The sequence below is a fragment of the Nyctereutes procyonoides genome, unplaced genomic scaffold (assembly GCF_905146905.1).
Source record: "Nyctereutes procyonoides isolate TBG_1078 unplaced genomic scaffold, NYPRO_anot_genome, whole genome shotgun sequence".
Lineage (NCBI taxonomy): Eukaryota > Metazoa > Chordata > Mammalia > Carnivora > Canidae > Nyctereutes > Nyctereutes procyonoides.
Window position 1 is genome coordinate 102,076 of NW_026575037.1, and position 24,652 is coordinate 126,727.

At 39.5% G+C, this 24,652-nt stretch overlaps 1 protein-coding gene across 5 annotated transcripts in view; it reads left to right on the forward strand.

Moving 5' to 3' along the window:
- The first annotated feature begins 2,434 nt into the window (after window positions 1-2,434).
- DNM3 (dynamin 3) overlaps window positions 2,435-24,652 on the forward strand; it is a 555,059-nt gene continuing 532,841 nt past the window's right edge. For all 5 annotated transcript variants that reach the window (XM_055319209.1, XM_055319207.1, XM_055319208.1 and 2 more), the window contains exon 1: window positions 2,435-2,675. In XM_055319209.1, the coding sequence (XP_055175184.1) occupies window positions 2,515-2,675 (161 nt within the window). In that variant the 5' untranslated portion in view covers window positions 2,435-2,514. The remainder of the gene's footprint in view (window positions 2,676-24,652) is intronic.

Here is a 24,652-nt window from a genome sequence, read left to right on the forward strand (position 1 = left end):
GCCAGGCAAGACTCTCTGTTCTTCAGGATCCATGTGATTAGTCTGGACCCATTCAGATAATTCACCATAATCTCCGTATCGCAAGGTCCTTAGTTTAATCACATCTGCAAAGTTCCATTTGCCATGTCAGGTAACATATTCACAGCTTCTGGAGATTTAAATGTGGACATTGTTGGCAGGGGGACATTATTCTTTCACATTAGTGGAAGAAGAGACATGTAAATTAGAGATTCAATGCAATGTGCCAAATGCAATAATGGAAATCTATTTAGGGTACATGTATATGGGAAGAAGGTGGTTAACAAATGATAGTTATAAATGAGGTACTGGCAGTAAAGATGAAGAGGATGAGGTGGGTATTAGGGAGTTAGAATGGGCATAATCTGGGATCCAACCTGATGTAGGGGATGAGGGAGAGAAAGAGAAAAGGAGTAGAATGACTTCCAGATTCTGGATTGGGACTGGGCAGGCCTCTTGTTGGCACTGGAGGGCATGGTTAGTTGCTCTTCATGCCCTTCTGTCTTCATGATTACTCTGGCTACAACCAGGTGGTGGATGGAGGGGTGATTCCATGAAAAGGCATGTTGGGCAGATATCCTACTAGGGATACACTTCAGTGGAGGAGATGGTGCATTCCGCTTTGTCTTTCTCTTTTGCTTTTTAAAAAAGTTGAGATACAATTTACAGTGAAACGCACAGATCTTAAGTGTTTAGTTCAACGAGTCCATGAATATATACTCATATCCAAATCAAGATATAGAACATTTCTATCACTTTACGAAGATCTCTGGTGCCTCCTGCAGTCAATCCCTACACCTCAAAGGCATCTAGTACTCTGATTTCTATCATGGTAGATAATTTTGCCTATTGTACAACTTTGTATAAATGGAAGCACGTAATATGTACTCTTTGATGCCTTTCATTCAATATAACGTATCTGAGATTCAACTATGTTACTGCTGTATCATTCCCTCCTTTTTGTTGTTTAGAAGTATGTCCAAATTTGCTCTTTCGTTCATCTTTTGATGGACATTTGGGTTATTCTTAGTGCTTTGGTTGTTTGGACATTTTTATACAAGTCTTTTAGGGTTAAAGGAGAATTTATAGGGATCCATGGGTGGTGCAGCGGTTTGGCGCCTGCCTTTGGCCCAGGGCGCGATCCTGGAGACCCGGGATCGAATCCCACGTTGGGCTCCTGGTGCATGGAGCCTGCTTCTCCCTCTGCCTGTGTCTCTGCCTCTCTCTCTCTCTCTGTGTGTGACTATCATAAATAAAAATAAATAAATAAATAAATAAATAAATAAATAAATAAAGGAGACTTTATAGGATTAAATGCTGAGATTAGAAAAGATGAGCTGTTTTGAGTAAGTTAAGTCAGAGGTACTTGTGGGACGTTCGGGTAGTGAGGTCCAGGACCAGTTTTGAGTACAGTCTACGGTAAAGGAGAGAGACGTGGGCTAGCAATTTAGATTCCTGTAGTCGCTAGTCATTATGCAGAATCAAAGCCATGGCAAAAATCCTCAGGCAGAGTATAAAGTGTGAGACAAGCAAAGGCCCATGAATTAAATCCTGGAAAGCACGGATATCTCTTTGTAAAGTGGAACTGTCCAAAGAGGCTGAGCAAGCATGACCATTTATCTTTGTATCTCCATAGCAGGCATAGGACTCGACTCACAGGCACGTCTCAATTTGCTAAATTTAACAGAATATGTGCAGAGTACACGCTCTTTGATAGACCCCAAGGAGGAGTTAGATGGGCAGGAGAAACGGCGTGAGGAGTCTTACAGGACATAATGAGTGTGGGGATTGAAGAGAGGGAGCCTGCGGGGTAAGCACAGCGGGCTTCACCTTAGCTTCGACAGCTGGGAGGTGGAATTGTCGGGGTTGAATAATTAGGTAGGGTCAGGCTACCCAGGTCCTGAAATGGATATCAGATGGAAGAATTTAGACCCCACAGGCCAGCCACCTTGAGCAGAGGTGGGTTCTGAAAGTAGGGCGTGAGAACATGAGATTTGCTTTTAGGAAGTGACTCTGGCGGCGACGGAGGTACCGAAGCTACTGCTGGTGACAAGGCTGAGTTCTTATCAGTAGGTCTTTCCCCTGGTCTTTGGCTTTGTAGCTGCCGCTGATTCCCGGACCCGGCGCTGTAACTGTGCCTCTAAGCCTTGGTAGCAGGAGACAGAGGTCGTGGCATCTGGCCGCAGCTGGGAGGCAGTGCGTGCGCGCCGGCCCGAGGAGTCCGGTCGGGAACCCTCCCGCGGAATTGCAGGCAGGAGGGGCGCGGGTGGGGCGGCCGAGGAGCCAGGCCACGCCCCCTCTCGCCCGCGCAGGCGCGCTGCGGGCCGTTAGCTGTCAGGAGCCGAGCGGCGGGCGGCGGGGGTCCGACGTCTGCGCTGGAACCCGCTGACAGCACCCAGCTCGGCAGGGGCGGCAAGGGCGGCAGGGGCGGCCCCGGCTCCCCCGCCAGGTCGCAGAGGAGAGCAGGGACCAGCGGCAGCCGGCGACGCTGGCACGATGGGGAACCGGGAGATGGAGGAGCTGATCCCGCTGGTGAACCGTCTGCAGGACGCCTTCTCGGCGCTGGGACAGAGCTGCCTGCTGGAGCTGCCGCAGATCGCCGTGGTGGGCGGCCAGAGCGCGGGCAAGAGCTCGGTGCTCGAGAACTTCGTGGGCAGGTGAGCGCGCGGGGCGCGGGGGGCGGGGCGGGGACCCCGCTAGGGGCGGCTGGAGCGTGCGGGGCCGGCGGCGGGAGCCCGGGGCGGACCGGGGGCCGAGGCGGAATGGAGGGCAGAGCGGCGGCGTCCGTGGGGCGGGCGGGGTCGTCCCGGCTCCGGGCATCCTCCGTCCGCCGCCCCTCCGCCCCGCCCCCCCCCGCGCCTGGTGGCCCCCCTGTCTGCCTTTCATCCTGCGATACAAAGCCATTTCCTCTCCGTCCTCCGGTCGGGGAGTCAGGGGAGGGGGGTCCGCCCGGCGCGCCGGCCTCGGGCAGCCTGGATGCGGAGCGCGCCCGGGAGCTTCCCAGTCCCCGTCTGCTGTGTTTTCCCGGCTCCACATCCCCCTCCGTTTCCTGCCAGCCTCCGCGAGGCTCCAGGCGCCCCCCGGCCCCCGGCCCCCGGCCCCCGCCCCCCGCGGAGCTGCGGTCCTCCGCGCCCCGGGGCTCGGCTGCGCTCAGCTGTCCACTGTTGGAGACGGTCGTGCTCAGCCCCTCGCCGGGGAGGCGGGGTGCGAGGAGAAAGGAGCCGTTTGTTGTGGTGGAAGCTTTATCCAGCCGCGCTTCCCCACCATTCTCCTCCCTAGGAGTCGGAGAATAAAAGGTGGTGTGTGTCCGCGTGGGCACCTATTCTGAGCCCCAGGCTGGTGTCGAGGGAGGGGAGCGTGGACCCGCGTTGCCCAGATGCCGTGTCATTCCCGCATCCTCTCGGAATTGACCAGCATCTTCCTCGCACGCTCCCTGCGCCCCCTCCCCCGCAGCGGCTTCCGTTCCCGGGGCTCGCCTCTGTCCTGCGGGGCTTCGAGATAAAATGAGGGGTCTCAGCTATAGTTATGGATTCCATCGTGGCTCTTCGCACAGAAAGAGCTTAAAGGATTAATTTTTGAATTGGGAATCAGCATTGCTTCCCCTGAGCAGTTCGCCAGGGATTAAGTTACCTTAACGGCCTCGCCTGAGGAGCGCAGACGTTTGCCAAGAAAAGCCCGTTTGAGAGCATTACGAAGGCTGAAATCTGTGTCCTATAGTAAACCAGGGAGAAATGTGCAGCCCTGAGACAGCGGGCCGGAGGGGGCACAATCCAGATTGTACTTTACTCCTTTTACTTGGCTAGTCAAGTGACTGGAGATTCCAGAGGGTCCTGTTCCTTTTTTTCTTTTTTTTTGTTTTTTTGTTAGTGTTTGGTGGTGTGTAAAATTTCCATATTCCCACATCTCCTTTGGGAATGTTAGTATCTATAAAGTGCATATTCTTCTATCTTAGATGATGCTCTATCTCTCTGATGATATTCTTTTTTCCCCCTTGTATGAACTAGAAAGCTTAGGATCCTAATAAAAAAGTAGAATTGCTGACAATTGGCTGGTATCATTGCCTAAGTCTCTTAATCCCTTCACTTGCAGGTCTTACCATTTTGAGTGATGAGAAACTGATGGTAAAACATTTTGCATACGTCATCATAGATTAATGGTGAAGTGATGGATGGATGTGATTTCAGACATAAACACGACAGTCATATACTTAATTAAGAGTTTTACTTTTTTTGATTTATTGTCAATGAAATTCACTAAATTTAAAGTGGTATCCATAGGAAAGTGAGATTTGAGGACAATGTAATTTTGAATCTTCAAACTCCAGCACATTTAACATGGTGCCTTAATAGTCATTTAACTACTTTTGTTTTTTGAACAAATAATTGAAGACTAAAATTGTAAGTAATTCAAGTGCAGTTACCATATTTTTATGCATCTTTTTCATATATTTACTTGGATAGGCCTGTATTATAAATGCATTGTTTGTGTCAGGAGCTGTTGAACCTAATGTCAGTATTATGCACATATCTCAATTCGGTTCTCCAGGTTTTCAAATCCTGACACACTACTTAATGCTGTAATAAAGTTGTATACATTTCCCCTCACTAGCTATAGTCTTAAAATGTGAATTAAAAGGAAAAGATATATGGAAGAGTAAAATATTTTAGCTTAAGCATTTTTGTGCTTTTCATTTAGAATGAAAAATAAGGACATTATAAGCATTATACAAATCAGAGCATTTAGCACAATAGTACTCTGTTATACTTTTTAAAGTTTTATCAACAATTACTGTTAAAATATCAAATCAAAGGAAAGGGTGAACATAGAGGGAAAAAACTCATTTAATAAATATATAAAGGCTTTATTATCTGTAGAGATGACACTTGCCTAGCAGAGCTTATATATTAGGAAAAAAATTAATTAAAAAGGTCATTTGACTTTAATAAAGGTTTCGGTCATTGAATTATTGAGGAATCTAATTTCTAATTATAAACCAACCTTAGGGAAAAAGGAGTTCTCAATTTTGAAAGGAGATTGGTCCTAGGCAGAAAAAAACTACTTGTATTCCACTATAACCTTTTATCTTTTTGTTATCCAGAAGTTTTGTAATAAGGATAAGGTCCTTTCCTTTAAGGATGAAACTTTCTTCTTTTACACGTAGCTGTTTTCATTTGAGGACTCTGGCGTATTGTAGTTATCCAATGTAGTCATAAAACAAGGGGTCATTGCTTGTATGAATTGTGTTTGCTCTCATTTAAGCTTGTTCTCTTCAAAATAATGATGCATTTTCCTCAATACTTAACAATCCATATTTAGTGGATTAACTATTTTCTCCTCTCAGATAGTTTATATTGATTTTTTTTGATACCACTGAACGAATCTGGTTGTGAATGTGTTTACTTCATTAAACTGTAGCTGTAAAATCCAATTTTGGGGTGACAAGTTTTAAATTGTTATGAATAAAATGAGTCATGAATGAACTACTTGTTTGTGATATTCTTTCTGAAGTGATGAATTTACATATTAATGTAATATAGCGTGAGTAACCAGATTGTTCTTTTGGTTGTTCAGATGAGATATAGACTGGCAGTGAGAGGCAGCGTAAGGTCTAGTGAGTAGAAGCTGAGACTTATGTGAATATAGGGGTTCATTATCTGGTGTGGGGTCTGCCCATTTGGTTTGTGTATGAAAGAACAGAATTTACTCAACTACTTTCATATCCAGTGTTTTTTTTTTTATTGCAGTGCAGTGAGTTGATATGATGATGGTTATGGTAGTGGTTAACATTTATTGAGAGCTTGCTATGCATCTGGTGCTACTCTAAGGACTCTTACATGGGTATTCTCATTTAATAATCATAAAACCTCACAAAGGAAGGTACTCTTATGAGTTTCATTTTATGGAAGAAGAAATTGAGATTTAGACAGTTCAAGTAACTTGCTGATGGCTAATTTAATTTAACATAAAAACAGTGGAGCTAGGATCCAACCTGAGGTATGGGCTCTATACCTATACTGTAAACCAGGGTGCCATATTGCTCCCTCCATACTTAGATTTACCAAATCCTCTGATAAATACTTTTAACTTCTTTCTTTGACCACACTTAAAAAGCACCTCCTGGGGATCCCTCGGTGGCTCAGCAGTTTGGCGCCTGCCTTTGGCCCAGGGCGTGGTCCTGGAGTCCTGGGATCAAGTTCCACGTCAGGCTCCCTGCATGGAGCCTGCTTCTCCCTCTGCCTGTGTGTCTGCCTCTCTCTCTCTCTCTCTCTCTCTCTCTCTCTCTCTCTCTCTCTCTCTGTCTTTCATGAATGAATAGATAAATGAAATCTTAAAAAAAAAAGCACCTCCTAAATGGACAAGAAACTGCCATATTAATAGTAGTGTTCATATTTATTTAAGTCTACTTTGCCTTATTTCACAGAAGATTTGAGGCAACCCCTTAGGCAGAAGCCACATTAGTTAAAGAATAAGTACTTTTCTTTACTATATTAGACATTCTTGAAGGGAGCTCTAGCATGTAATTGGGTTGTTTATTTAAGTATGTGTTTAGAATACATATAACTTGTTTATGGAGGTGTTAAAGGAAAACTGTATTAGTTGCTAATGTGCAAATGTTTTATAATGATATACTTGTTAAAAACATTAGTTTTTCAATACTAATTATATAGGCAGAGAATTCCACATTATTTTATTCTAGTCTGAGTGGTAAATAGACTTTTAATTTTGTACAAATATAGCAGGTTTTGTGATTAATGATTAAAAAGATTTTTCAAAGTTGACTGTGTTAAGGGAGTGCATTTCAGGTGGAAATGTCAAATGTATACTTATATAGTTGTGATTTTTTAAAAAAGATTTTATTTATTTATTCATGAGAGACACAGAGAGGGGCAGAAACACAGGCAGAGGGAGAAGCAGGCTCCATGCACAGAGCCCAATGTGGGACTCTATCCCAGGACTCCAGGATCATGCCCTGGTCCAAAGGCAGGTGCTAAACCGCTGAGCCACCCAGGCGTCCCTAGTTGTGATGTTTTAAAGACAGATATGTGGATTGTCTAATAAAAGTTTTTTTGAGAGAGAACCTTAATAGCCACTTGATGCTGTTGTTGCAATGGACATAACTGGATAATTTTTAAAAAATCCTTAAGTCATTTACATGGCTTAGGCACTAATCTATTCTTGAATCCTTTGACTGATTTCAAGAGAGTAGTTAAAAATTGAGGAGGCCAGAGTTCTTTAATTGCGAGTAAGATTAGGCACAGAAGCACTCATATTAGCAAAACTTCTTAATTCAGAAACAGGTTTGTATTGAGGAAAATTATTTTTTTAATTATCAAAGCAGCTGAATTAGCGAATATTTTTCAACAAATAGCTTCCAGGTATTAAAGTGATTAGATAAATAGGTGCTAACAATTAAGTTGTGATAATTTTTGAAAATTGTGCTTCATGGTTCCCAAGAGTCTATTTAAATAAAATGTCAGACATCTGAACTTTTTTTGGTCCAGCAATGAATTGATAAAATCTGAACTTATGAAGATACTTTTGCTGAATTAACATACATGATATACTTTAGGTGATCACAAGTGTACAGTTGGAGTTAATTACTACAATCAACTTAATTCTTTTTTATTAATAGTATCTGAGAAGAATACAAGTAGGTATACTGGACTTGGATAGGATATCTCTCTTTTGAAATTTACTGTTGATGATCAGATATCAGAGTGTACTTTATTGATTTCTTTAAGAGTGAATTTGGATAGACAGTCATCCAGAACTTGGGAGGAATGGAAACTTTAATAGTTAGCTATGTTATTATGCTAGAGGTTAAACTATTGGATTATTAGGTGTTTTTCTTAGGTAGTGGTACCTTTTGTTAGAGCTAGTAAATGGAGTTAAATTATGATGTTTTATTTATTACTGTAATTTATTTGATATCGAGGGGACTACAAACTGCTGAAAGAGATGATTTTTTTTTCTCTCCCACAAGAGCCAAGTCAAGGGAACCCTAAATTAATTAATGTACTGTACAGAATAATCCACTTTTTTTTCTGTCTGGCCGAAGTTTTGCCTATCTCTGAGTCTGCTTTGTAATTTCTCACAGTCTCAGCATTAATTGATTATTTAATTGATTAAACATTTTTTTTAAGAGATGAGGGGGAGGGGCAGATATATAGAGAGAATCCCAAGCAGGCTCCAAGCTCAGCACCAAGCCCTTGCAGGGTTTAATTCCCTGACTCTGAGATCATGACCTGAGCCAAAATCAAGAGTTAGATGCTTAACCCTGAGCTACCCAGGTGCTCCTCAGCATTAATTTAAAAATCCACTACATTTTTATAAAGTAGAAGTAAGAAGGAAGCCAGTGTTTATTTAGCCTTACTGAGTTGTAAGCATGGACACTATTACATATTTTCCATGCTTTCCTTACTTTCCCTGTTTTCACATCCCCTTGTCAATAGGGGAGGAAAACTCAGGGTTAGAGACGAGAGTAATTAGAGTCACATGGCTAGTAAGTGGCCAAACTGAGATTTAGCCTTGGATATGACTCCTATTGATGCTCTTGAGAAGTATGATCAAGTCAAGTCAATGAACATATATTTAATGAGTTCTGAGTACACTGGGTAAGAATATAGCAGGAAGTATGAATGCATAGAAACTGATGTTCTTACAAAAAGAACTGACAACATAAGGTATGAGAGCTCAACTTTCAAGTGGTTTTATAAAATAAATGCAGTTAGGTATAATGCAGATTGGGATAAAATAAATTATACTATGTCAACTTATTTTTACAAAAAAAAACCCTTGAAAACCCACAATTCTGAAATTGAGTTGGGATATAAGAGGAAAGTAGACAATATATGAGTTTCCAGTGTCGTTTGGCAGCTTGGTATCATTTTAACTCAAGGCTGCATGTAACTAGAATATCGATGTCAAAGTGGGAAAGTGGTTATCTGTGTTTCAGTGTCTGACTCCACAACAAAGCATTGAATTTAGACTATCACTTTATCACAAAGAGATACAATGTACTGGAGCGGGCCTGAGAGAAGATTAGGAGGAAAGAAAAAAGGTTGGAGAGATTAAAAATATAGCTGGATGCAGTGAAGGCTAAGTGAGAGTGGGATGGATTAGGCCAACTGCTTTATATGTACCTCTAAGGCACTAATGCTGAAGGGAGTGGAATTCTGTTTTCTTTTTAAGAATAAGGCCTTTATTATTTATTTATTTTTTAAAGATTTTATTTATTTATTCACAAGATACACAGAGAGAGAGGCAGAGACATAGGTAGAGGGAGGAGAAGCAGAATCCATGCAGGGAGCCTGATGTGGGACTCGATCCTGGGACTCTGGCATCATGCCCTGGGCCAAAGGCAGATGCTCAACCACTGAGCCACCCAGGCGTCCCAAGAATAAGGCCTTTAGTTCAAGTAATGAAGTGAACTGAAGACAAAATGTCAGGGAAGATTTTCTACAGGCAAACCTGAGAATAGAATGTGTTGATATTGTTTAGAAGTGGGGGAGGGTAAAGGAAGAGTGTTGACACTAAACAATATGCATTTTTGAGTTAAACACTGTCCTGACAGATTAGAGGGTTTATTAATACCAAGTTGGTATTTTTTGTTTTGTTTTGTTTTGTCATAGGAAGCTTAGCTTTGCTTTTATCAGTAGCAAGGACAGGCGTTTCACTAGGTTCTGTAAGAAACTTTCTTCTGTCTTAATTTGCTAACATAGGAGCTACATTAGGATGCAGAGAGACTGAGAGATTTACCCAAGGTCAGAGACAGAATCAGAGTTGAGTTTGGAACTTGGTGTTCAGAACTGGGAACCCTGTTCAGGTCATCATCTTCTTTTCTTCCTCTTGTTTTAAGGTGCCTCCCTTGTACCCTTGCTCTGCCTCCTCGTTTTCCCATTCCTTTCCATTAGACCAGTCTTTCTGCCTCCTAGATATTTCCCTTGATTACTTTGCTCACTAGCAGGTCTGCAGTGATGCGTCATCCCCCTGCCCTACCAATAGCAGAAGGAAAGAAGGAGCAGGATTTTTGTCAAGTTTAGGCTTAGACCAGTAAGTTGGCTGCGATAATATACGCTAGTATATTTGTGACTTTTAGGAAACAGGCCCAGGAAAAGACTAAATGCAATAGTGAATATTTTCACACATTATTAATGTTTTCCTGCCAGGTGGGCGTATCTAGAAAGTTGTGTCTGTGGTGGTCACTGATAGACCTTACTTAAACCAAAGAAAGCTTTTGAAAAGTTGAGAATTGGTAAATAATATAAATATGGCAAGTTACTGTTTTAAGAAATGAATAGAACTTTTTGGTAAAATAAAAGATAGGTATTGGGTAGCAAATCCTCACCTTTTAGTTTTCCTGTTTCATAGGTATTGTTACTTTTTGTTTTTGTGTTCTTAGAGTGAGGCCCATCGATATCATAGAAATTATTTTAATAATTTCAACAAACATTAATATTGTATTAAATCCTTAATATTCATTGATTAGGAAGGCAAGATAGTTGTTGAGGAAAAGGATGATATATTTAATCCATGAATTATGTGAATGACACAGGACCGCTTTAGATCTTGTTTTTCTGACATCCCTGCTGAAAGTCCTGTATTTCTCAAAGTTTAAAGTGTGTGCCTCAGTACTATTTTGTGACAGTGTCTCATTTTCATCTCCCACTGCTTCAAGGTCATGATATACCCATGAATAACACATACATACCTCTTAGAAGTGGTAGGGCTTCTGAAGGACCTCATTGTCTATTGTTTCAGTGGCTTGGAATTGAAAAGACAAATCCATTTAAATTAGTAATTTGATGGGTGACTAATCTTATTTATGATATTTCTTAGATCTCAGAAAGCCAACATTTGACAAGGACTCATCATATCCTGGTGATAGAATGCAGGCTTTGCTCACTGGTCCTACCTCTGCCTTGTTTGGTAGCATGGCTCCTCAGTAAGGCACTGAACTTCCCTGGGACTTAATTTCCTCATCTGCAGTATAGGGGTAAAATACGGACTTTATTATTTTATGTGCATGTGAGTTCTAAGTAAGATAATGTTTAGTGTATAGCCCATAATGTGCATTCAATAAATTATGGCTATGATATTATGATTTATAAGAAAAAATATATTTGATCATTCATATGACTAAAATTATTTCTCTCTCTCCTTTTTAAAAAATTATTTATTTATTTATTTATTTATTTATTTATTTATTTATTTATTGCATGTGGGGAGCAGAGGGAGAGGGACAAGCAGACTCTGCTGAGCAAGGAATCCATTGTGGGGCTTGATTTCACTACTCTGAGATCATGGCCTGAGCTGAAACCCAGAGTCTGATGCTTAACTGACTGAGCTATGCAGGTGCCCCCCACTTTTTTCTTAAGATTTTATTTAAAAAAAAAGATTTTATTTCATATGACCAAAATACAATTCTCATACTGTTTGGTCTTCATTCACAGTTCTTGTCTTATAGCTCACAAAACTTGAAATTCCCAAAGTATTGAGAGTGATAAAGTAGTCTTTTTGTTATATTATGTGGTGACTTGGAAAAGGATGGGGGCTGGTTAACTAACCCTGTGATTAGAGGGTTGGAATTTTCAGTCCTTTCCCCCAGCTTCCTGGGAGAGGAGAGGAACTTAAGGTTGAATCGGTTACCAGTAGCCAGTGATTCAATCAATCTTAGCTATGAAATGAAGCCTTCATAAAAACCCAGGAGAGAGAAAACTCTGAGTTGGTGAACACATGGAGATTTAGGGAGTCTAGATTGCCTGAAGAGGGCATGGAAGTACCTCACCCTTTCTCCATACCTTGCCCTATGCATCTCTTCCATCTGGTTGTTCCTGACTTATATCCTTTAATGATAAACTGGTAATCTAATAAGTTAAATGTTTCTCTGAGTCCCATGGGGCACTCTAGCAAATTAATTGAGCCCAGAGAGGGTCAGATTGGCATTTGAAGTGTTGGGGTACAAGCTTATGGGACTGGGCCCTCAACCTTTGGAATCTGAGCACTGCTTGTTGGCTTGGGAACCTCCCTCACCACATTAGAGTTGGTATTAGAACCCATTTAATGGCTATTAGTCTATGTCTTTTATCTAGACTGGAAGTTTTCAGAATATTTTTAAAAACAAAAATAAATTTAGGAGAGATGATAGTAAAGCATATATGCAAATTCTCCATTTTGTGCATGTTGGAAAATTACAGCTGCGTCAAAATACTAACTTTTAGATTATCCTAACAGAAAATACATGGGCCTTCTTTAGAGAAAGCATTGTCCACATCCACACTTAGCATTACCCATAGTGTATGTTTTTCTTTAAACAGCGTAAAACAACATAAATCCAGTTTGTGTGTTTTCTCTCATCAGTTCCAGAGCACTTTTCCTTTTTTTAATTTATTCGAGAGAGAGAGAGAAAGAGAGAGAGAGAGAGAGAGAGAGAGAGAGAGAGAGAGAGAGAGGCAGAGACACAGGCAAAGGGAGAAGCAGGCTCCATGCAGGGAGCCTGACATAGGACTTGATCCCAGGTCTCCAGGATCACACCCTGGGCTGAAGGTGACGCTAAACCGCTGAGCCACCTGGGCTGCCCCCAGAGCACTTTTCCATTTATTCTTTTATTAATCCAAACATATTCCTGAGAAGAGAGTAAAGACTTATTTTATTAACTTCAATTCAGAAATGAAGAAGATTGAGCAGGTAAAAGTTAAATGACATGCTAAGGTTTATTTTTATTTTATTTTTATTTTTTTAATATTTTATTTTATTTATTCATGAAGGAGAGAGAGAGAGAGAGAGAGAGAGAGAGAGAGAGAGAGAGAGAGGCAGAGACACAGGCGGAGGGAGAAGCAGGCTCCATGCAGGGAGCCTGACGTGGGACTCGATCCTGGGTCTCCAGGATCAGGCCCTGGGCTGAAGGCGGCGCTAAACCACTGAGCTACCCGAGCTGCCCCATGCTAAGGTTTAAATGGTGATACTAGAGATAATGAATGTAAGAATTAGTAACATTGCAATAGTAGAATTAAAATGAGTTTTGCTGCAATTTTCCTTTGTTCTTAGAATAAATTTTAAGGAAAGTATTTGATTCTATGATATGGAATAAACCATTCTTAGCATATCTGTATCTTTTGAAAATATCGGATGAAATTATAGGCAAAGATGGGGGTAGAAGTGGGAAAAACAATAGCGAGTCCTACTGGAAAAGCAGGACTACTGAGTGAGTGTATAAGCTAAGTCCAAGGAACAGAAAACATCTACAGCAAAGAGATCGGGAGGTAAGACAGAAAAATAGTGTTGGTGTTGTTAGGCTTTAGAGAAGTAGTGCAATTTGTATAGTAGAAGTTGAAGTAATATCCAGTGATTATTTTCAGTGGAAAAACTCATATTCTGACTCAATTGACAGTCTCACAACTTAACTAACCACCAGTTTCAGCTCTGGTGGAAGCTAACTGGTTCCATTTGGAATGACGTTGTCTTTGTGTTACTAGGTATGCCTCAGAACATTTGTGTAAGAGTAGCTTTGGGTGCCTTATCTAGAGGAAACTTAGAGATCTGTGTATGTGTGTTTCTGCTTTCTGGTTAATAAAACTGAGATTCATTCTTTTCATATATTTAAAAGAGGGGAAAAGGCTCATGGTCTACTTTCACGGGTCCTAGCATTCATGATTCTGAATCCTACTTCCTGGACAATAACCGTTGTGTGGTGAGATTTTTGTATTTTCATCTAGAAATACCAATATAACTTTTTGAATACTGGCTGCAGTTTGTGGATTCAATTTAAGAAACTTTCCATGATCTGTTTACTTAACCCTAACAAAGAAACATGTGAAATTTTTGGGGGTGGTACTTGATTTGATTTATCTACCATGAATATTATATTTTCCCAAGGGATTTTTTTCTCAATTGAAGAAGGGAAATGGTGGAAGGATCATGAATCTCTTGCTTCAAGAACAAGGGCAGGAATGGGAAGGAGGAAGTTTTGCTTAATTGAGTGTGAATGTCTACTGTATTGTAGGGAGATAGGAAGAAAAACAGATGAAGTCTTAACTGCAGTGGGCGTTAGGAGTATTCATGAATTATTTAGTTTGAGATGGATGTTTGTTAAAGGATTGCTTCACCATGGGGAAAAGCAATGAAAGCTGGGATTAGTCCAGTATAACCATAACCCTACTGGTTTTCCTCAGCTCTTCCTGTCTGATTTAGAAGCCCCTCCTTGGTGGTCCTTGTTCATATCTTCCTGCACAGGGATCTTACTGCACAATTGGTTGCGTTGTCTGTCTGCCCAACTCTTCGCACCTTCCATGAAGTTAAGAGCTGCATTTCAGTTCTCATTTTCATTTAATGCTATATGAATTAGCTGTATGATTCTGTATATACCACTTATTCAAGCTGAATTGTACCTTTTTTTATCAATAAATTGGTTGTAGGTAGGGGGGGATTTTGGACTAGATCAGTGTTTCCCAAATTGTGGGTATGACTTTATTAGCAGGACAGGATATCAATTTAATGGGTTGTGACAGCTTTTAAAAAATATCAGAGTAAATATCCTGAATAGTAATGATAAATACCATACATTATTGGGAAACTTTTGCATTAGTTATATATTTATATATGTATATCATGCTGCAATATGAAATTTATTTCTTACTACGGTTGGCCTCAAAATTGTTGAATGTCTCTGGACTAGATTAAATCTAATGTTATTTTTAATCATTTATTTGATGATTCCATATTTGTGTAGTAGGACAGATCTTTTTATTACAGAAGGCACAATTCACACTATACCATACTATTCCACTAGACAATTTAAAATGAAGATAATTTTATTATTTTTATTTTGATAAATTAACTATCTTTTAGTCAATGAATAGGTACATATGTTAAAAACTGAGACACTTCAAAAAGATATACAATAAAAATGGTCTCCCCCATTGAGGTTTCTTACTTGTTAAGATGTCTCATTTACCTGAATACTTGCCAGATTATTTCTGGGTTTATATTTTCTTCATATGACATTTATTTGATTTTTGAGGACAGAAAGAATAAACTTGTTTGGTTATAGGTAGATGCTAAAACCAGTTGATAATATGTTTGAAAGTTCTGTTTGCAGGTGGATTTATTTATTCACTGAGTCATGTATAGTCGTATTTTGAGAGTCTACTATATTCCAGATTATATGTGAAACTCTTTGTAAAGAACTGCTCTATCAAAGAACTTGGTGGCCCAGTAGGGTACAAGTCTCTACAGTTGATATGCACTGTGCTGTTATTATTAGGGTAACCAGGCTGACGATTCCTATGTGAGGCATTTGTTAGAAAGTAGTCGGTGGTGTCATGATGTTGTCTCCAAATACTTAAGGAGCTGTTAACTGGAGAGGGATTGGATTGACTGTAGGTCCCTAGAAGACAAAGAACAAATGAATGAAAGTTACAGGTAGACAGATTTAAACTTAACATCAAAAGATTATTCAACAGAAGAGTTAAGAAATGGAATGAGTTCCTCTGAAGCAGTAAGTATTCCATCACCAGAAGGATAGAGGCCAGGGATGAAAGACTGACTGGCTCCTTGGCACGGTGTAGACGGGAGGCAGATTGAGCAAAAGGACTTTAAAGTTTCTTTTTAATTTAAAGTCTATGATTTAGCTTGCTGGGTGTCAGTAAGCAACCTGGCTTTTAAAAAAATGTACTTTAAAATTTTTTTATTTATTTATCTGACAGAGAGAGAGAGAGAAAGGAAGCGAGCACAAGCAGAGGGAGCAGGAGAGGGAGAAGCAGGGAGCCTATGTGGGGCTTGATCTTTGGACCCTGGGATCATGACCTGAGCCCAAGGCAGGTGCTTAACCAACTGAGCCACCCAGGTGCCCCTCAAAACGTATGTTTTCTATAGACTATTTCTAAGTAGATAAAAAGTGTCAGACATAGAAAAGGGTTAAGACCTCCCTGGGTCAAGTCTTTCCAGGCCTTCAAAAAATAGTTGTGGATGTAAAAAAAAAAACCCTGGAATCTCTCAAAGAATGGCAAATCCCAAGAAGCAGCTATGAATAAAAAATGTTTTAGTGATAAATTGTATTATTCTTTGAAAAAAAAAAGGAATAACAGCTTGATTTTAAAATCTGCTTTAACAATCCACCTCTTTTTTCAGCGATGTACTGATCTAAAACTCATTGGAAAAATCTCATTTAGTCTTCTTTTTCATGTCTAAAATCCTCTTCCTAAATCTAATACATATTAGAATTTCCTTATTCAGAACATTCTAGACCAGGTCCTCCCCTATACTTGGAGATCTCTGATGGCATCCTGCTCTCTCATTTCCTGTTTCTCATTCATTCTTTCCATGCTAATATTGCTGCTCTCAGATTCATTTTCCAACACACAACTTTCATGTCACCACCCTCAGGAACTTAGAGTTAATACCCATCTTTTCAAACCTCTATGTGATTTTCAAAACATTTTACCTGTGTAGCTTTTGTTTTCTGCCTTTCCGCAATGTGTTTTCCTTTCACTTTTCTCATCTTTTCTGTGTATAAAGTGGTCGTTTCTGACACAGGAATGAGCATAGCTGGGCAGAGCATGATCTTTTGTGACCAAAAGGAATTCCAACAATCAACATATACTTGGATGCTTACTTTGGGATGAAAAGACAACTAAAAAATATTTGCCCTCAACAGAGTCTAATGTAGACTAACATTGGGTGTACTCCAGAACTCATGAAGTGTTATGGTAAAGAACATGCAGTCTCTGGAGCCAGACTGCCTGCATTCACATCCTAGCTTTGCCACTTAGGTAGTTCTGTTATCTTAGGAAATTACTGAACCTCTCTTAGTGCCTTGGCTTTCTCATCTGTACAATGGGGTAATAGGAGGACCTATCTCATCGGTCCTAAGGATTAGGAAGACTAAATTAGTTAATACACGTAAAACACTTTAGACAGTGTCTCACATAGCAACATACGTGATATCTGTGTTTATTACTGGGGATGGAAGTTTAGACAGAATTTGGGTGCCTTTAGAATTAGAGTGTATTCTGGAAAATTAAAAGAAAATATCACATCTCTTTGGAGAGTCCAGGAAAGTTTTCATGAAAGAGGTACGGTTTGAAATGAGCATTAGAGAGGAAGAATTTGACAAGTTGAGATGGGGCAGAGGTCAGAGGCCAGAGGCCAGGTTACAGCCTTCTCTGACCTTTTGATGGGTTGGTGCTATGCTGTTTGGCACTTCCAGGTTTCTGACTGATGTACATAAGTTTTTGGTCCCTGAGACAAATACAAACTCCTTAGTGGTATTACCCACAGTATCTTGTACAATTCTGTTTTATTTTTTTTTTCCTGATAATTATATATCTATTTTTTTTAATAAATTAACTTTTATTGGTGTTCAATCTACCAACATACAGAATAACACCCAGTGCTCATCCTACAATTCTGTTTTAGGTACTTAATTTTTATTGAGTTTTCACTAATTAAATTGTTGATCCAACTTCAGATGGGTTAGGACTGGGAATGAAAGTAAGTAATCTTTAGTGAGATATATTATATATAAATAAAATCATAAGTAATCTCTACACCCAACATGGGGCTTAAACTCACAAGCCTAATATCAAGGGTTCCACTCTCCACCAACTGAGCCAGCCAGGTACCCCAAGAGATTTATATTTTATACTTATGAGATAAAATTGACTGTGTTTGAGGAACTAATGCACTTAGCTTGAAAACTAATGTTCTTTGCCCATGTGTCTTAGTTTTTTAGGTATCTCTTCTCTCATCTGTACTGCTCTATCCATTTTCTTTTTTTTTTAAGCTTTTATTTATTTAATCATGAGAGACACAGAGGAGAGGCAGAGACACAGGCAGAGGGAGAAGTAGGCTGCCTGCAGGAAGCCTGTTGCAGGACTTGATCCCAGGACCCTGGGATCATGACCTGAGCCAAAGGCAGATAGATGCTCAACCATTGCGCCGCCTAGGTGCCCCTCTATCTATTTTCTTAATAATATAAATCTACTTAGGATTTTGACCTCTGCCATCTTCTGCTCTTGGCTTGGCTCCTTCTTTGTCTTCCCAACTATTACTTTCTGAACTCTTGCTGTCTGAGTCTAGGAATCAAATAGATTTGAATTATAAGGTTTAAATATACTTGAAAGGCTGGTCCATCCCACCATCTCCCAAGGTAAATATATGGATGTCTTTGTCAGATTTACTTAAGGAACTTGTCAAAATAAGGGTTTACTTAAGGGACTTGTCACAATAAGGGTTCTTGGGCTTGACTCATGGTGACCAACTCAGTGGGTCTGGAGTTAAGCCAGCATAATCTGTATTTTTCTAAAGTTCTCCTGGTGCTCCTAATAAGCAACCATATTTGGGAGCTCCTAATCACGACTTCCACAATTCCTGTGATTTCTGCAGCTGTGGATAAGGAATGAAATGTGTCTTCTATTCCCATCATGATACTGAAACTGTCCTTGCCAAGGTCACTAATGATTTTTAAACAGCTTATTTTACTAAGTATTTCTTTTTTTAAAAAAAGATTTTATTTATTTATTTATTTATTTATTTATTTATTTATTTATTTATGAGACACACAGAGAGAGAGAGAGAGAGAGAGAGAGAGAGAGAGAGAGAGAGAGGCAGAGACCTAGGCAGAGGGAGAAGCAGACTCCTTTCAGGGAACCCTGTGTGGGACTCAATCCTGGGACCCTGGGATCATGCCCTGAGCTGAAAGTAGATGCTCAACCACTGAGCCACCCAGGTGTCCCTTACTAAGTATTTCTGAAATTGATCACCTATGCTTCCTACAGCCACTGAGTTCAAGTTGGCATCATTCATCTCCTGGACTATAGCAATGGACTTCATACTTTCGCCATCTGTAACCCTCCAACCTAGCTTCCACACTGCCATACCATGATTGATATGGAATTAAAATTAAGTGATGTCACTGTGGTGGTGGAAACTATTCAGCTCCTAGTGCTAACAGCATAAAACCTAAGCTTCTTGGCTTGGTATAAAAGGCCCTGCATAACCCAGGCTTTCCAGGTTATCTGTATTTATGCTTGTATCCAAAAGCTTTTCATGCCCTGTGCACATTCACCATGCTGTTTCACGTTTCTTTGCCTATTTCACATGAGTCCCTTTATAAGGAATAATGTGATCCTTTACTAGGCTAGCTCCTATTATCTTTAACTCAAGTTATCTTTCTTCTCATCTCTTGAATACCTCAGCTACCTTCCACTTTCTCATCTTTCCCAAGTTATTTATCCCTCTTCTAGGCATCATAACTGTGGTAGCTTTCTTTTCTTTTTTCTTTTCTTTTCTTCTTTCTTTTTTTTCTTTTTTCTTTCTTTCTTTCTTTCTTCTTTCTTTCTTTTTTCTTCTTTCTTTTTTTTCTTTTTTCTTTCTTTCTTTCTTCTTTCTTTCTTTCTCTTTCTTTCTTTCTTTCTTTCTTTCTTTCTTTCTCTTTCTTTCTTTCTTTCTTTCTTTCTGAGAGACACACAAAGAGAGAGGCAGAAACACAGGCAGAGACAGAAGCAGGCTCCATGCAGGGACTTGATCCCAATTCTCCAGGATCACACCCTGGGCCGAAGGTGGCACTAAACTGCTGAGCCATCTGGGCTGCCCTGTGAGTAACTTTCTAATGTTACACATATTACATTGTTTTAAATTATTTTATATACTTCTATCATTAAATTGTGAGCTTCTTGAGGGCAGACCCTCTTTTACTTTTGGGACATAGTAACTTTTGAATAAATATTGAGTGGATAAGTCAACAGATATAATAGAGAGGTTTCAGCCCTTGTCATACCGACTTACCTGCAGCATATGATGTTTATTGATCACTCACTGTGTACCAGGCACTGTCTTAGGCAGCAGAAAGGCATTAATAGGTGAACAAGCATACTCCTGGTCATTGTAGAGCTTGTGGTATAGTGAAAAGATCAACAACAAGCAAATAAAAAGTGTGTAATTATAAACTCAGTATGGAAGCTATGACAGAAATGATCATGACACTGCTAGAGCATGATAGAGAAGGACATTATAGGTTGATCAAGGAAGCCTGTCTGATCAGGTGACATTTCATCTGAAGATAAAGGAATCAGGTATGGGAAGAGCTAGGAAAAAGCAGTTCATGAAGAAGGAACAGTATGTGTTAAGTCTCTGAGGCATCAAAGAGCTCTGTGTGTTGAAGGAACTCAAGGTAAGTTGGGCTAGGGGAAGTATGGCAAGGAAAAGTAGCAGGGAATTTAGGTAGACTTTGTTGGTGTCAAAAATAGTTTAGATTTTGCCCAGAATGCAATGGTAAGCAACTGAAGGGGGGATTTTAATCAGGATAGTGACATAATCTGATTTATATCTAAGAAAGATCACTTTTGATGAGTACTGTTTAAGACTGTGGTCACCACCCCATGTAGCCAGTGCTACCAAGAAACTGAATTTTCAGCTTTATGTAATTTTAAACCTAAATATAAAAGCATAATTAATTCAGTTATTGGAAAACTTTTAAGTATGTTCTGATACTTTTTTGACTATAAGTTTATAACATTAAATATAGATCAGGTATTTCTGATGAAAATTAAGCTTCTAAGTAGGGAATGTGCTATAAATGTAAAATACACACCAGATTTTAAAGCCTTGGTATGAAAAGAGAATGTAATTGTCTCATTAATTTTTTTATACTGATTACATATTGAAATAATTATATTTTGGAGAGACTGGGCTAAATTAAAATGAACTGTCAAATTTACTTATTTCTTTTTATTTTTTTTGTAATGTGGCTACTAGAAAATTCAGAATTATTTATGTGGCTCACATTATATCCCCATTAATGGTAGATGCTCTGAGGATAATGGACTGGAGGCAGGCAAAATAGCACCAGTGAGAAGGGTTAGTAATCTTTTGCAGTTGTCTAGGTGGGTGATAATGACAGCTTTGATTAGGAGGTGACAGTGGAAATGGAGAGAAGTATAAAGATTCTATATGTATTTTGGAAGAGTCATCATGACTTACTGATGGATTAGATAAGGGAAGAGTAGGATAAAAAATGACTTACAGGTTTTTAACATGTGACTAGATGGACAGGGTTGCCATTTCTTCAAATGGGGGAGACTGAAGAAAAAGTCGGGAACTAAACATCAGGAGTATGGATTTGAGCATGTAGAGCCTGTAAGATATCTAGATGGTTGGATATGAGAGTCTGGAGCACAGAAGGAAGTTTAAGTGAAGATATTAATTAGTAGTTGTCAATATTTCATTGACATTTAAACTTTAAGATAGCAAAAACTATAAACATCATTGAAAGAATTTAAAAAGACCTAACTAAAAGGAAAGATATCCTGTATTCATGAATTAGAAGCCTTAAAATTGTTAAAATGATAATATATCTGAAATCAACCTGCAGATTCAATACAATCTCTATAAAAACTCCCTAATTCCAAAATTTACTTCAGTACTCAAAATAGTATAGTACTGGCATAAGGATAGACATATAAATCAATAGAAATAAACTATTACAGGGGCATCTGGGTGGCTCAGTCAGTTAAGCATCTGACTCTTGATTTTGGTCAGTTGATTTTGGCTCAGGTCATGATCACAGGGTTGTGAGATCAAGCCTCATGATGGACTCTGCACTAAGGGTAGATCCTGCCCCCACCCTGTCTAAAAACAAAACAAAAACAAGAAAAAAAATGATTATAAAATTTGGGTACCTGGGTGGCTTAGTTGATGTCTGCGTTTGGCTCAGGTCATCATCCCAGCATCCTGAGATTGAGTCCCACATCAGGCTCCCCATGGGGAGCCTATGTCTCTGCCACTCTCTGTGTCTCTCATGAATAAATAAATAAAAAAATTTTAAGAAGACTACATTTTTGGTTAGTTGATTATTTTTTCTTTTTCTTTTTTTAACAGAGAGAGTGTGCATGTGAGCCAGGGGTGGAGGGAGGGGAAAAGGCAGAGGGAAAGAGAGAGAGAATCTTAAGCAGACTCTCCGCTCAGCACAGAGCTCAATGCAAGGCTTGATTTCACCGCCCTGAGATCCTGACCTGAGCCAAAATCAAGAGTTGAACACTTAACCAACTGAGCTACTCAGGTGCCCCTATGGCCAGTTGATTTTTGACAAGAGTGCCAAGACAATTCAATGGGGGAAAGAGTGACTTTTTCAACAAATGGTTGAGACAATAGGATATCCACATGCAAAAGAATTTGGACCCCTACCTCAAACCATGTATACAACGAACTCAAAATGGAGCAAAGAAAAAAATGGACCAAAGACCTAAATTTAAGAGGTAAAAACTATAAAACTCTTAGAAGAAAACAGTGTAAATCTTGGTGACTTTAGATTCAACAGTGGTTTCTTAGCTCTGATACCAAAAGTATAAACAACAAAAAGAAAATTCAATAAATTGGGATTCATCAAAATTGAAAACTTTTGTGTTGTTTTTAAAGATTTTATTTATTTATTTCTGAGAGAGCAAGAGTGAGAGAGCCTAAGTAGAGGGAGCGGCTTGTTTTTGCTTCCAAGGCTCTAGTAAGAACATGAAAAGATGATCCAGAGAACCGGAGAAATTTTTTTGCAAAGTATATGTCTGTTAAGGAATAGTGTCCAGAATATGTAAGGAACTCTTATAACTCAACAATAAAAACACAATCGAATTTAAAAATGGGCAAAAAGATCTGAATGACATTTCTCCAACATTTCATGAATAGAAGATGTCTTTCCATCTATTTAGGTCTTCTTTAATTTGTGATGTAATCAGTGATGTTTTGTAGTTTTTGCTGTACAATCTTTTTTTTTTTTAAGATTGTATTTATTTATTTGACAGAGAAAGAGAGCACAAGCAGGGGGAGCTTCAGGCAGAGGGAGAAGGAGAAGCAGGCTCTCCCCACTGAACAAGGAGCATGATGCAGAGCTTGATCCCAGGACCCTAAGATCATGACCTGAGTTGAAGGCAGACGCTTAACCGATTGAGCCACCCAGGCACCCCTTTGGTATACAGTCATAAAGCTAAAGCTTTAAATGTCAATGAAATACTGACAACTACTAATTAATATCTTTAGTTGAACTCTGTGCTCCAGACTCTCATATCCAACCACCTGCATGTCTTAATAGGTTCCAGCATGCTCAAATCCATACTCTTGATATTCAACTCCCTATTGGAATTACTAACTCTGCCTGCCTGACTCTGTTTCAAGACACAGCTATCAACTCTTTCTTAGAAGCCTTTACTAAGAGAGAAGCTGTTCACTAAATGTATGTTGAGAGATTGAGGATGCCTAGAGCCCTGTTGAACTGATGAGTTCTTTGAATACCAAAGAATTATCCAGAGAGACAGTGGTATAAGTACAAAAAGCCAAGGGCCTTTGTACTTACATGGCTTTTTGTCTTTGTTTCTTCATCTGCAAAATGGAAATAATACACATTATCTCAATTCCTTATACAAAGTCTAAAAAGTGGGTTTTAAATGTCTAGTACATTGACTCCTCAATAAATGATAGTTTAAAAAATTATAACTAAACATGCCTAAGAGATCATCTCCATTGCAAGGACTGCAAAGACATCTGCTCTATTTAAATTCTGCATTATTTGACATAACATTTAAGACAAATTGGGAAGACCTATAACTGAAAACTGTTTTTCTAAAAGGTAATATTTCTCCAAAATGACTTGCACGCTTCTTGGTTTAGACCCGTGGGTGGGTGAACGGAGGGATACATTTGGTGTAGAAGGAGAATATGTAAAATTCAGATCTACCCTGCATATTTTCCATTAAGGTATCCAGATGCCTGAACATTAAGGAGCTGTGCCAGGGAGGAGAACAAGAACCTGGTAACTAGTCTTCTGGTTAAAAGGAGCTAGCAGAGCTTACAATAAGGCTGAAGGATGAACTATCAGTTGTCTATAGAACAGACAGGATTTGTAGAAGCATAGGGTATTAAGTAGAGCCCTTTAGGCTTGGAAAGGAGTCTTTTCTATTGGACTAGAACCAAGACAAGCACAGAGAGATTATAATTTAGATACATTATATATATATATTTAGATATATAATTAGATACATTATATATATATAATAATATATATATACACACACACACTTCATGTTGAATTGTCATTGTATGGCTTGTTTTTTTCAGTAGCTTTTATTTTTTTTAATTTTTATTTATTTATGATAGTCACACACACACAGAGAGAGAGAGAGAGAGAGGCAGAGACACAGGCAGAGGGAGAAGCAGGCTCCATGCACCGGGAGCCCGACGTGGGATTCGATCCCGGGTCTCCAGGATTGCGCCCTGGGCCAAAGGCAGGCGCCAAACCGCTGTGCCACCCAGGGATCCCTTTCAGTAGCTTTTCTTTTTAAAAAATGGTATGTAGGGGTGTCTGGGTGGTTCAGTCAGTTAAGTGTCCAACACTTGATTTTGGCTCAGGTCACTATCCCAGAGTCGTGAGATTGAGCCCTGCATCAGGCTCTGAGCTGGATGTGGATTTCTCCCTCTCTCCCACCCACCAGCCCCTATCCCTTTCCTCTCTCTCTCTCTCTCTCTCTCTCAAAAAAATGTATATAAATTGAACATTGGTTAATAGTGTTTTCCTAATACTTTACAGCATTAAATTAGAGATGGTTTGTTAGATCTTACTTGCCAAAAGTTTTTTTTTAAGATTTTATTTATT